The 13,390-nt window shown below is 43.9% G+C and overlaps 1 protein-coding gene across 1 annotated transcript; it reads left to right on the plus strand.

The window, feature by feature from the left end:
• The first annotated feature begins 2,866 nt into the window (after positions 1-2,866).
• LOC109755189 (4-coumarate--CoA ligase-like 7) lies at positions 2,867-11,338 on the plus strand. The gene is made up of 5 exons (XM_020314087.4): positions 2,867-4,067; positions 10,005-10,191; positions 10,362-10,507; positions 10,599-10,666; positions 10,860-11,338. Exons 1-5 carry the CDS (start codon positions 2,964-2,966, stop codon positions 11,086-11,088), a joined length of 1,734 nt encoding a protein of 577 aa, XP_020169676.3. The 5' UTR covers positions 2,867-2,963; the 3' UTR covers positions 11,089-11,338.
• The last annotated feature ends 2,052 nt before the right edge of the window (positions 11,339-13,390 follow it).

Consider the following 13,390-nt stretch of genomic DNA (forward strand, 5'->3'; position numbering starts at 1 on the left):
ATTCCTAACAGCTGAAGAACTTATTTTTGACATACCATGTACATAAGGCACCACAAACATTAAGATGGCATATCAAATGCATAATAAACACAAAAATCCCCAACTGAGCCTGCTATATATTATCAGAACATAGGTAAACGCATAAAGGCGTTTTGGCGTCATCCCCGACGGTGATAGTCCTAATAGGATTATAACAATGAAGGAGAGAACCTACAGCTTTCCATGGTTAGTGTATTAGTGGTTTTCGGTTACCCCGTGTCGTTATTCAGTCTAGATATGATTTTCTTTCATATCTTTCGAGGATGAGAATTATGTTCTTTTTTTTTGCAAACAAACATTGGCTTACGAGGTGAGTTGCCTTCTTATAAATCGTAAATATACCAATCTGTATGTATTTTTCATTCTGCAGGCAGTACATATTTTGTAAAAAGTCGGTATTCAGATATATAGTGAAGTTTTATCACACATCACTCATGTGCCATGCACCACACTCTTGCGTCGGACTATATATGTCTGTCATGTGTTCGATAATTTGCACACAGGGATTTGTTGTAGCCTACCAGTTTGCAATCTTTGCTATGTACGATCCAGTAGGGATTGATTCTTCTGCATGTGCAACCCTAATAGCATATGATCAAAATGAATGATCAAGCAGAAGAAGTTTGGTCCCCAATTTATGACCAAATATGTTATATCGTATACACCCAATCTTAATCATTGTTTGCACAAACATGCCTATCCTTTGTCAATCACAGAGGATCTGCTTCAGATTTTGTATATGTTGTTAGTTTGCTACATCCCGAATAGACATGTTCCACACGAATAGAATTCTTTCATGGCTGCTTACAAACTTTGTCTGATTTTACCAGGAACATTATGATTTCCATCAACAATATGCGCACACGCATACATAAACACTTCTGAAATTGTTCTATTTTTACTTGAAGCTTCAAGACAAATGAGTGTGTGCCAGTACATTTTGTTCACAAGATTTGATCCAAATTTGCATGTTTCATATTTTGCAGGGAAACATATATTCTTTAATATGCCCTGTTGATTTGAGAAAAAGGCCCGCGAAAGGGAAAAGAGTGTGGAACCCATGACTGAAAAATGACGCAGCGAAGCGCGCGTTAGCTTCTACTAAACTTGTATGGACCCTGCCGCATTTTTCTGATGTCCATCATGGTTGCCCCACCTGTCATCTACTTCCTCTGTTTCTAAACATAAACATTTTTAGAGATTACAATACGGACTACACTCTAATGTATATAGATGTATTTTAGAGTGTAGATTCATCTATTTTCGTTAAAAGGATTTACATTTAGAAACGGAGGGAGTATGACATACCAGCTGTATCGCACGTTGAAAGCATGGGGTTCGAGAGGGCTGCAGAGGACATATGGCATAACTTGTCCATTAGCCTGCTGCCCGCTTGATTAGAGAAGATACTCGGTAGCGCTCAAGCAAGCTAGTAGGTCTCTTGCTGCAGCTCGCAGGTTTCCTTGTCGAAATGCGACAGCCTCCCTCCGTCCCTCCCTCACCAGTCACCACCTCCGTGCCTCCCAACTCATCGCCTCACTCACCACTGACGAGTTTGCCTGTCGAAAATGCCCAGCGCTCTCGGCCGACGCAGCGGCGCCATCGACGCCCGCACCGGAAAGAGACCATCTAGCAATTCTTTTTAGTATTTGAGGCTAGCCATAGTGGGATAACTTAGGTAGTAACTTAACACTTCCCAAGACAATTTTGCTTATGTGACATGTATTTAATGAGGAAAGAGGTGTTTGTGGTAACATAATATATTACTCCCTCCGTCTATGTGTGTAAGTCACATTAGAAGCTGCATCGTGACCTAGGTGCAAGCTGATTGGAAGAGAAGAAAATCTGGACCGATCCTTCTTCCAATCAAAGTGCAGATTTCTTTCTTCTAAACGTAGCATTTAATCGTAGCAATTAAGAGGATGACATTTTAGCTACCCACGCAGGCCTACGTACTTCTTGCATGCAAAGCCGTTTTAATTTCTTGCCTAATCAACGCATAGACGTGCTGCATGCATTGGCCATTACCTGAGAAAAAAACAGGAGAAAATGAGTTTTCGCTGGAAGATAACGAGGCATAGGAGGCAAAGTTCGCTGGCGAACGAGACTGGGAGGGAATCGAGACGGGAAATTAATAAACGGCGCCTAAACATTTTGGGAAAACCTGATTTTCGTAAGGTGACTTACACACGTAGACGGAGGGAGTACTGTAACATAGCATTTCCCGAGGCAAAATGAGTGTATAAGCTAATAAATGAAGCCATCTATGACACTACTATTATGTTACTTTGCACTATGAAAATAGTAACTTAGACTAGTATCATATGCATGATACTAGTATAAGTTACTCCCCACTATGACATAGAGACTGAATCATCAAATTCCGTAGTAGGTATACTCTATCCGTTCCGCCATGAAGGGTACTAATACTATATTGTTTGACCCAGTTTATTAAGGGAGCGCCTGAACATCACATGCCTGAAAAAATGCTTCTTGTCAGACACAGCAGAACGAACCATCCTTGGTACATCCACCGCTATGTTTCGGACAGGGAAATCGTCGCGCATGTACTCCCTCCGTTCGAAAAAACTTGTTTCAAGTTTATTTCTTAAATTGATGTATCTAGTATCAATATTTGAGAGATAAGCTTTTTCGAATGGAGGGAATAGTAGTTTCGTTTTTAGTATATAAACTTGTTCGAACATATGGACATACTCACTGTATCTTACCTATAATATAAAAACTTTTTCTACACTAGTGTAGAAGGCATATCTTGTGCCGCATGAAGAATCGAGAGAGCTAGATAACACATATGCGTGCTCTGCTACCGCTGTCGCGAGACTTGTCGACTAGCCTGCCCGATTGATCACTGGTCCTTGTCAACTACCGCTGCTCATATCCATTGCCGCAGGCTTCCTTGTCAAATGCCACAGCTCGCCACCTCTGCGCCTCCCAACTCGTCACTTCACCTCACTCCCGACCCACGAGTTTCCCCGTTGAAAATGTCCAGCGCCCTCGCCGAACGCGGCGGCGCCATCGACGCCCGCACCGGCTACCGCGCAACCACCAGGTCGTTCGTCAGCCTCCGCCCGCCGCTGCCGCTCCCGCCGGCGGACGCCCCGCTCACATTCCCGGCCTTCGCGCTGTCGCTGCTGCCGTCGCCTCTCCCCGCCCACCCCGCGCTCCTCGACGCCGCCACCGGCGAGGCCGTCTCCTACCCGGCGTTCCTGTCCCAGGTGCGCGCGCTCGTGGGCGCCCTGCGATCGCGCGCGATCCCGCTCGGCCGCGGCGACGTCGCCTTCGTCCTCGCCCCCGCGCGGCTCGACGTGCCCGTGCTCTACTTCGCGCTCCTCGCCGTCGGCGTCGTCGTGTCCCCGGCTAACCCGGCCCTCACCGCCGGCGAGGTCGCGCGCCTCGTCGCCCTGTCCGGCGCGTCCGTCGCCTTCGCCGTCACCTCCACCGCCGCCAAGCTCCCCGCCGGCCTCCCCGTCGTCCTCCTCGACTCCACACACTTCCGCTCCCTCATGCACGACGACCAAGGGGAGAACGACTCGGCGCCGCTTGACGCCGGAGCAGTGTGCCAGTCGGCGACGGCGACGATCCAGTACTCTTCCGGCACGACCGGGCGGGTGAAGGCGGCGGCGCTGCCGCACCGGAGCTTCATCGCGCAGGCGGCGGGGTTCCATGCCCGGCACGTGAGGTCGCGGAAGGTCAACGAGAGGACTCTCATGGGCGCTCCCATGTTCCACTCCATGGGTTTCTTCTTCGCGCTGAACGGGCTGGCGCAGGGGCTTACCACCGTCGTGATGACGGACGCGGCCACGCGGGCGGGGTTGAGGGGGATGCTGGAGGCGGCGCAGCGGTGGGAGGTCACGGAGATGACGGCGGCGCCGCCCGTGGTGCTGGGGATAACCAAAGACCGGTGCCGGCTGACGAGTCTGGCGCGGGTGATCTGCGGCGGCGCCCCTCTGCCGACGTCGGTGGCGGAGCAGTTCCGCCGGCGCTTCCCTCACGTGGATCTGTGCATGGTTAGTGTTTCCAAACGTTTATGCTTTTTTTTTTGGAAGAAAACGTTTATGCTTTTCATCACTAACAAAAAGCAGTACAATACAAAGTTCAAACCACATGGTGTATGTGGTAAGCAACATCAAATCAAAACAAACAATGTCAACAAAAAGCACAAAGTTCAAAAGAAAAGTACACATATATGCAGGCAAATGAAAAGTACTTGTATATGGTCCAAAAGAAAGTACACCCAATGTTCATTAATATTTTCCCGTCCTAAAATTATGCGTATGTTGTTTCCTTTCTCTAACATAACTGGGATCGACAAACGCATCGTATAAATAAAGAACAAAATGGCAAGTAGCAGGTATACTGAACTTGGAATAGAGAGATGTCGTTGTCTGCTGGGTCTAGAACAATAGATGGGAATGGTTGATAAGTTTTGGTGAAATTACACTGCAAAAAAAAGTTATGGTGAAATGATGTCCCAGCCAGTTTCAAGAACCATTAGAAAAATAGCTGCGTGCTTAGCGTGCTCTGTTTGAATATGTGGTAAATTGGATTCAGAAAATGACATGACGTCCAAAGGGGATCAAAATGATGTGGCAAGTCTCGGAAGAAATCTTGGTAAGGCCAAATTACATGGATCAATATTCGAAATGTTTATGCTTTTCATCACTAACGAAAAGTACAGAGTTCAAAAAAACAGTACACACATATACAAGTAAAAGAAAAGTACACATATATATATACAGTCCAAAAAATGTACTCTCTTTATAAAGAAATACAAGAGCATTTTAGATCATTAAAGTAGTGATCTAAACGCTCTTGTATTTCTTTACAGAGGAAGTACAATAATGTTCATTGATACCTTTGTCTAGCATAAATGGGGTCGACAAACGCATTGTATAAAGAACAAATTCGCAAGCAGCAGGTATATTGCACTAGAGAGATGTCTTCCCCTGGGTCTAGAACAATAAATTGTTTATAAGTTTTGGTGAAGGTAATAATGTCCCAGCCAGTTTCAAGAACCACTAAAAAATCGTTGCATGTTTAGTGTGCTCTGCTTGAATATCAGACAAATTGGATTCAGAAAATGATGTAGAGGTTCAAAGGGGATCAAAATGATGTGACAAGTCTCGGGAGAAATCTTCACAAGGGCCAAATTATATGGGCATTTGGCCAATCAGCGCCATGCTTTGACTATAGGAGCAACACTCAACTATTCCTTGCCATGGTGAAATCTATTGTTCATTGCTTTTGATATAGCTTATTCCACATACTTTCAACTAGCTTTTTGTCCGTGATGGTCTTTTTAAGTAATTTTAAGATTCGTGCAAACTTTTAGAGGGGGGGGGGGGGTGGGGGGGTGTACTGAAGCAAAACTCATAACTTGAATCTAAACTCAGAAAACATAATAATTTTACTGCACCAACTTTCAAATTTGAATCAAAAGAAGCCAAAAATGGAAGGGAAACCAGACAAAAAGATTACCATAGATCTAAACTTGCTTCTACCTCTTCCCTCTCCCGGCAGTGATACACATAGATGTCTTTGGGATCTTGGATTTGGTTGGTCCCCATGGAGATCCGCACTATGGAATGCATCATATTAGTCTGCACACATAGGAGTCTAACAATGTCCAAGGGCCGCTAACAGCGGGTCTGGCGGGATAAAGGCCGACGACATAATTTGGCATGATGGTTGGCAATAAGAGGGCGTGCGTCGATCGATGCACGCTAGTGGGGACGGCGGCTGACGGTGAGATGGACAATATCGACTTATGGCTGGAGGGGACATCGTTTGGAGGATGAGTGAGCAAACCAGGAGGTTGGAGTGAGAACCGACCTAGAAATAGGAAGGAAGAGAATGAGTGTAGCAGGTGGGTTCGGTGGGATATAAAGAAGAAGAAAACGGAGCATACCTACTTATGTGTGTTTTCTGAATTCGATCGAGCACTACTAAAGATGGTTATCACATAGTAGTGCTTAGTAACAAGTTTTCAAACTTAACATGACAATTTCATGAGGAAAGAGTAATACAAACCGGAGGGTTTGGTTTTTCGAGTGAACTATACATGACCGACTTTCTTCGGCATGAAGCTCAATAAGCTAGTGCCATAGGACAGACAACACATGTCGAAAGAATTGGTAAAACAAGAAAAATATAGATATATCAATTGAGAAAAACCATAATAATTGACCACCTTAGAAAAAAAATGTTGTAGCGTTGCACATTCAATGTCCCCACAAACTATGTTAGACTGGTCAGACACGTCTTACACTAAGTTAAAGAAAAGTTGTAGCGAAACTATTTGTGTGGCAATAATGTTGTTTTAAAAAACTAACCGGAGGCCCTTCCACCATTATGGATAAAGCAAAACTGCCATATTCCCCTTTGCAGATTCCGCTGCTGAATGAGATATTTTAGGATCAATTCATCAGGTAGGATGAAATGAGAGAAAGGGAAGATGCTAGTAAATCAACAAATATGAATGCGCTTGGTTGGTGTCCAAAAGTGAGGTAGCCTTCAACTTCAAAACTTGCCAAAAATTGATAAGTTTAGGGAGGTTCGCAAAGTAGATGTCTTCCAATCAAGTGGTAGCCTTTTTTTTGGCTTGCCTACGTATTGGCAGGCCAACTTCTGACACCAAACCAAGCAACCCTTGCATATTTGTACGACAGTAAATAAGTACTTACAATTGCGATTGTTTCAACGTTCTTTTTTGTTGTTGTTGCAATGGTGATTGTTTGAAAGTTATCTTTCTTTTACGGAACAAAAGGTAGTACGACTATTTTCGATTGTGACATCGATGGACGCTAAGTAAGATACAAAATTGTGATGTTGCTGACCCTAATTGTATTCACAATGCTCCACTTGTATCAGAATACAACTAATGTGACGATCGCGGATGTGGACAGGACAGCCAAAACAAAGACTAATCCACCCGTACAACATCACACACAAAAAGTCAGTACGACTTTTAGTTTGGAAACAACCACCTGTAAAACTGAACCAACGAATTGCGTCGAACTGAACAATGGCAGAGATAGCTTATGTTAGCCTAAAAAAGAACATGTATCCATTTCTCCTTGGAGCATTTGCTTCGTCACCTCTTTGTTAGAATGTCTTTCGGAAAACCTTTAGTCTTATTTTTTCTTAAAAAAGAGATATATGTATATACATTCCTTTTCTTTTTAATGAGTGTGCTTCAGTTTAGAGAGTGCTTCTACTTCAGTTTTCAAGGTTCAAGCAAGGCCCATTTAGATTTAGGGTGTAGGGACCAGAATGAAAGAAAAGGAGAGTAGCTAGCGATCTACGCAATTGAAAATCCTGTACTACTCCCTCCATCCCAAAATATAAGAACGTTTTTCATACTACACTAGTATGAAAAACGTTCTTATATTTTGGGACAGAGGGAGTACCATATAGAGGCATCGAGATTCCAGAAGAACGTTGCAAGTAGTACATGGGGAACACCGTGATGACCGTAGTTTTTGCCTTTTTGTTTTTGCCAATCACCGTGATGACTGACGAGCAGCGAGCCTCTTCAGGTACTCCAACGGGACACATCTAGTATGGGATACTCTTTTCATTGGTTTGTAATTTGGGTATGGATTTTTAGGTCTTCAATTGACTTAAAATATATTATTATATTTTTCAAAAAAAAATTCATCATCAAATGAAGTTCCTAACCATATATTTTTACGGCATATTATACATATTTTATTAGTTAAATTATAAAGATATGCCTGACTTGTAACCAACCGAAGAGAGTATTAGAAAAGTAACTGTCTTTTGTGGAGATAGAAAAATAATAAAATATTAGTAATACTGCCGCAATATTTTTGCTTGACCTTGACCGGCCTCACACTAGTACTAATAGTATATATGGATAGTAAGCATTCACACGCGTATAAATAAAATACATAAAATATGTTGTAAGAAAACATGTGGCAATTTCACCAAAAGTACAGCTTTCATGTTGGGAAGAGAAATGTGCTTAATATTGTAGCAGTATTTTGTCTCCAAACTTCTTAAAAGATAAACCAAATTAAATCTCACATGCAACATGCGGGCGATGAACTGTTAGTTCTAGTTTATCTAAAGCCACTTCTCCGCCAGAGCTTAACACAGCTCAAGCCCTGCCTCGTCCACATGGTTTAGTGATTCATCATTTCCTTGGAAGTATGATTTGGATCAGTCAATTCCGTGTGGAGAGAAGCGTCTGGCCCTGAGGCCGAGCCAGGAGCAAGCAGTCGCAGGCGAAGGAGAGTTCTAGGTTAGACAAGTGCCAGTGGGGAGGGGGCCTTTTGGTTTTGATCCCCGGTCGGATTAGACATAGCCCGAGCAGGAGACGTGGTCGACCCGGCTGGTGGCGGCGAGACTCAAGAGGGAAATCGCTCGAGGCTAGGCAGGGGAAACTAGGGAAGAATTGCACGAAGCTTTAAGGAAGGAGTCCTGCTTCGGTACAACCCCCTCACAAAATGTATAAAGGGTAAAATGGACTTTTGACAATTTGTATCTACTTTTATATATGGACAATGCTTTGGCTAGAGGAAGAAGACATGGCAACCCTCAATTAGACGGCTCTAGCAAGATCCATTGAAGCCAAATGCTTTCTCAATCACCTAAGGTATAGGTGATCCCCTCACCGACGGTGCTCTTTGTTGATCAGAGACAACGGTGACCACTGATGGTAGGGCACGGTCATTTTGATAGCCAGTGGTGGTCGCGGGAGAGCATATGCACCGTGTAGATCTCAGAGGTGATCGGCCAGGCACGTCGAGCGTAGGTAGGTCGGGTATGGTTATGGTGCGGGAATTGAGGTTTCAAAATTAGACAATATTGACGTAGCAACTTATTTTTTTCCAGTTGAGTTTATGTAGGACATCCTTCACAAAAGAAATGTGGCATGAAAGATGAGTGTACATAAACAATACTAGTCTAACATGATAATCTTAAGTAACAACAATTCGGGCATCGTTCAATTTAAGCTGCTACGGCGGGCTGTAGCCCTCACACACACAAGAAGGTACATGGAAAGACATATAGAGAGCCAGAAACGAGCTACAACAAGTACCCATAGTTCGCGCCATAGTCAAACTATAATCTAGTTATTTGAATTTTTGATTGAAATTCAGTCAAGTTGACGTGGACATTTGGTCATTGATCAAGTCGAAAACAGCAGTAGCGGAAATTTTCAGTGTTCAATGTTGCCCGGAATATTTCAGAAACCAAAAGTCTGGAACCACAGTGTCCACTGTCAGCCTTGGATCCTTGGAACCAAGCACAGAAACACAGTACGTACCCAACAGCATTGAACGCATGATTCCATCCTTGTTCTTGAGGCACATCTGTCGTGGTTCGTATGCATGCCTGCCATGTCGCCGGGGGACATGGGAGTACCCAAGTTTACGATTCCTGCCGCGCCATGCATGTTCTCAGTGCCTCTCCTGCAATGATGCTGCTTCAGCAATCCATCCCCGGGATCGATGCTGGTTGCTGGATCACAAACCATGTGATGGGACTGGGATCGCACAAAATCTCCGACGCGCGCCAGCCAGCCGACTAGATCATGATCTCGGCCGCTTTTGACCGCGGACAGTTGCGTTACTTGCACATCACTCACTCGCTGCATTTGTCCATGTGTTGCATCAGCAACGACTTGGCCAGTAATAAGTGGTTTGTCGGACCCGAATCTGGTAGATCTGAATCTCGTTGGATCTGTTCACGAGCAATGCAGGAGCATGTCAATTGTAAAAAATAATAATCGAGATTGGTAATTAATTATTTAATTTGTCAACGCCTGTGCTTCCTATGTTCTCCTGGCTTGCGAGCATTGAAATCTCTTTCAAGTTGCCTATGTGTTTGAAGCCGTTCGTAGTTGGAAGAGCCATTTCTGTCGACGGAGATTTTCAGTACGTTTTCTGAAACCTTGTGGCGTAAATCCGCTTCAGGGTTATGGCTCGACGGAGGCCGGAGGCATTTCCTTGATGATCGACCGGGACGAGTGCTCCCGCGTAGGCTCCGCCGGCCGAATCTCCCACAACGTCGAGGCGAAGATCGTCGACATCGTCACCGGCGAGCCCTTGCCGGTCGGGCGGAAAGGGGAGCTGTGCGTGAGAGGTCCTTCCATCATGACAGGTGACCCCGTGAACATTTTTTTTGACCTGCTGACCGTAGAACAATCGTTCTACGGTATTTTCATTAATAAATAAAATATATACAACGCACATCGCCCTGGGTTGGTTGTTTCAGGCGCGTAGATTGTTGTGAGGCTGCGCTGAGATTACTTGGTTTTTGTGTCTGTGCAGGTTACGTAGGCGACGACGAGGCGAACGCGGCCGCTTTCGATTCGGAAGGCTGGCTCAAGACCGGCGACCTTTGCTACATTGATCAGGATGGGTTTCTGTTCGTTGTCGACAGGCTCAAGGAGCTCATCAAGTACAAGGCCTATCAGGTCTGCTCTTATCAGCTCATGAACAACGTGTTATTATCATGTAGCACTAGCAATTTGGCTCGCATGGTTGATGGTAAACTGAACACTGCAGGTCGCGCCCGCAGAGCTGGAGCTTGTCCTGCAATCGTTGCCAGAAATTGTCGACGCTGCAGTCATGCCGTAAGTTAACCCCCGCTAAAATAGTACTCCCTCCGTCCCATAATATAAACGCTCTTATATTATGGCGCGGAGGGAGTACAATCTCGAAAAGGCTCGTTCATACTCTGAATCGAACTTGTTGGCTGCTTTCTGCATTACAATATGCTCTGAATTTTACAATAACATGGCAGATATGTGTCCACCGAATTTGCAGATATCCTCACGAAGAGGCAGGAGAGATACCCATGGCGCTCGTGGTGAGGCAGCCCGGGAGCAAGGTCACGGAGGCGCAGGTCATGGAGCATGTGGCGAGGCAGGTCGCGCCGTATAAGAAGGTCCGCAAGGTGGTGTTCGTCGACTCCATACCCAAATCGCCGGCCGGGAAGATCCTGAGGAGGCAGTTGTCAGACCATATGCAGCCTTGCCATGTGTCCAGACTGTGATGAACCTTGTGACCATCGGCGAGATCCTCTTCTGTATGTGCTGCCATGGGCAGAAACAAGACTCTCAATATCGTCAGGTGTGCATGGTGCTATACAAATAAAATGGATGGTAAATGACGCCCCATCCCATTGTATATGTAGTAGTAGCAGATCGCAACCGTGGACTGCTCAAAGTTAGAGTTCAAACCATGTAGTGCCGTCTTGGAACATGATGTCGTAAAGTATTTTATTTTTGAGGGAATTGCATAAATACACATCTTTTAGAGTTGAGGTAACACAAAACCACAACTCCAGAGGGTTTTAACAGAAAACCACAACTTCAGTTCTCATCGGTAACAAAAAACACAAATTTGTTCTGATTAGTCGGTTAAGGAGAATTATGGCATGTGGGTTCAGTTCTGAATGATCAAACGGGAAATGTTCAACCAATTTAGCCCGGACATTTTAAAATTTGGAAAGTTTTTGGAAGAATCAGTCAAATTTTCTTCAAAAAATCAAAAAATTCAATTTTTTTGGAAAATTATAGTAATTCAAAACATGTTAAATGATCAATCCGGGAATTTTTAGCCAATTCGGCCCAGCCATTTAAAATTTGGACAGTTTTTGTAAGATAAAACTGGTTGATTTGTGTTTTTTGTTATTGCTTAGTTCTGGAGTTGTGGTTTTCTGTTAAATCCTCTAGTGTTGTGGTTTTGTGTTACCTTACCCCCAAAAGTTGTGTATTTGTGCAATTCTCTCTTTATTTTTCTTGGTCTAGTTGTATGCGTATGCGTTTTTGCACATAGAATTTATACAACTAGATGATACCCTGCACGTTGTTGCGGGAATATTTTGCAACATATTTGAATGTGATTCATTGCATGAAACGTGAATATTTGAAGTAATAATATCAAAAGCTAAAACTAAAAATACATATTATGTTTGATTTCTATACAGTTGTCAAATTTTTATTAAATATATATAGCGTAATAGAATGGAAATTCTCATGTATGTTTGCATGTTGAGATGAGTCTTTTTTCCATGCATGTCACGATGAAGTGGCATATGCTCGCATGTTGAGAGGCATATGGTAATGGGGTGGGCCTTTTCTCATGCATATTGTGCGATGATGTGGCATGCTTACATGTCGAGAGAAATAGTTAGTGGGGGCTAGCTATTTAGATATAGAAGATTAGTCATGATCGTACAAAATTTGTGCTATGTGATGATGTGGCATGCTTGCATGTCAAGAGAAATAGTTAGTGGGGGCTACCTATTTAGATATAAAATATTGGTCATGATCGTATAAAATATGTGCTATGTTACATTGGTTCAACGCGCGGGGGGGGGGGGGGGGGGTGCCCCTCTCGTTCCGCCGTAGCTACGCCCCTGAGTAAAGAGGACGTGTAGTAGGTGACAACTGCGAACCCCACGAGAATGGTCAGTCCGCCGATCCATCCCAGCCGCGCGAAGGTCCATGGGATAGCAAGCACTATCGAGCCGAACAGAACAGTGAGGACATGAGCGGTCGCTGTGGACAGTCCGTCGCATGTCTTCCGTGCTCCACGTACATCACTCTCTGGCGCCCCTCTGACTTCTTTGCATGGTTCACGATTGAAAAGAGAGCGGAAATATAATGAAAGATCATGTTGCAGCCACTAAAGAGTCTCGAGCGATCATACTATGTTCTTTGCAAGATTTAGTGAGATAACATTTTCAATTTGAACCATATTAGAATGTTCATAAGCAAGTGTTTTTTAATGGTATGAGTATGTTGAATGCACAAGGTCGTTAATGAGGTAGAAGGACAACATCCATGTCCGCGTTGAAATTGCAATTTGTTAGCCCTCATCTGTTGTGGCATCGAACTGGAAGAATTGGCTGGGTAGAGAAACTAAAATCAAGAACATGATTTTGAGATGAAATCACATACTTGTATTTATAATTTGTGTTTTAACAATAGTGTTATCCTTATATTAGGCTAGGAGTGTATTTGTTTATTTGGGATGTCTCACACCTTATAAAAGTAATCTTTATTTATGTCTAACCCCACATAAGGGTAGAAGTACATTTGTTTATTTGTGTGATCCTACATGTGAACTCACCATCAACTCCAACCTTTACAAGTAGAATGATACATAAAAATAAAATAATAAGAAAAATCGGAACAAAACCCCCAAAGGGAAAAGAAACCAAAACAGAGAAACAAAAAATAGGAACAGAACCAGAGGAAAAAACCAGGAGAAAACCAAAAAACGTGGAAGAAGAAGAAAACCAACGAAAGAAATAACAACGAACAAGACAACTATCTGAACCCCGGAGT

This window comes from Aegilops tauschii, chromosome 4 (assembly GCF_002575655.3).
Source record: "Aegilops tauschii subsp. strangulata cultivar AL8/78 chromosome 4, Aet v6.0, whole genome shotgun sequence".
Taxonomy (NCBI): Eukaryota; Viridiplantae; Streptophyta; class Magnoliopsida; order Poales; family Poaceae; genus Aegilops; species Aegilops tauschii.

Excerpts from the sequence above, each read along its gene's own strand:
- LOC109755189 (XM_020314087.4), top strand. The coding sequence starts at position 2,964 with ATGCCACAGCTCGCCACCTCTGCGCCTCCCAACTCGTCACTTCACCTC. Across the intron at positions 4,068-10,004 it reads CTCACGTGGATCTGTGCATG|GGTTATGGCTCGACGGAGGC; the intron begins GTTAGTGTTTCC and ends AATCCGCTTCAG. Across the intron at positions 10,508-10,598 it reads TCAAGTACAAGGCCTATCAG|GTCGCGCCCGCAGAGCTGGA; the intron begins GTCTGCTCTTAT and ends TGAACACTGCAG.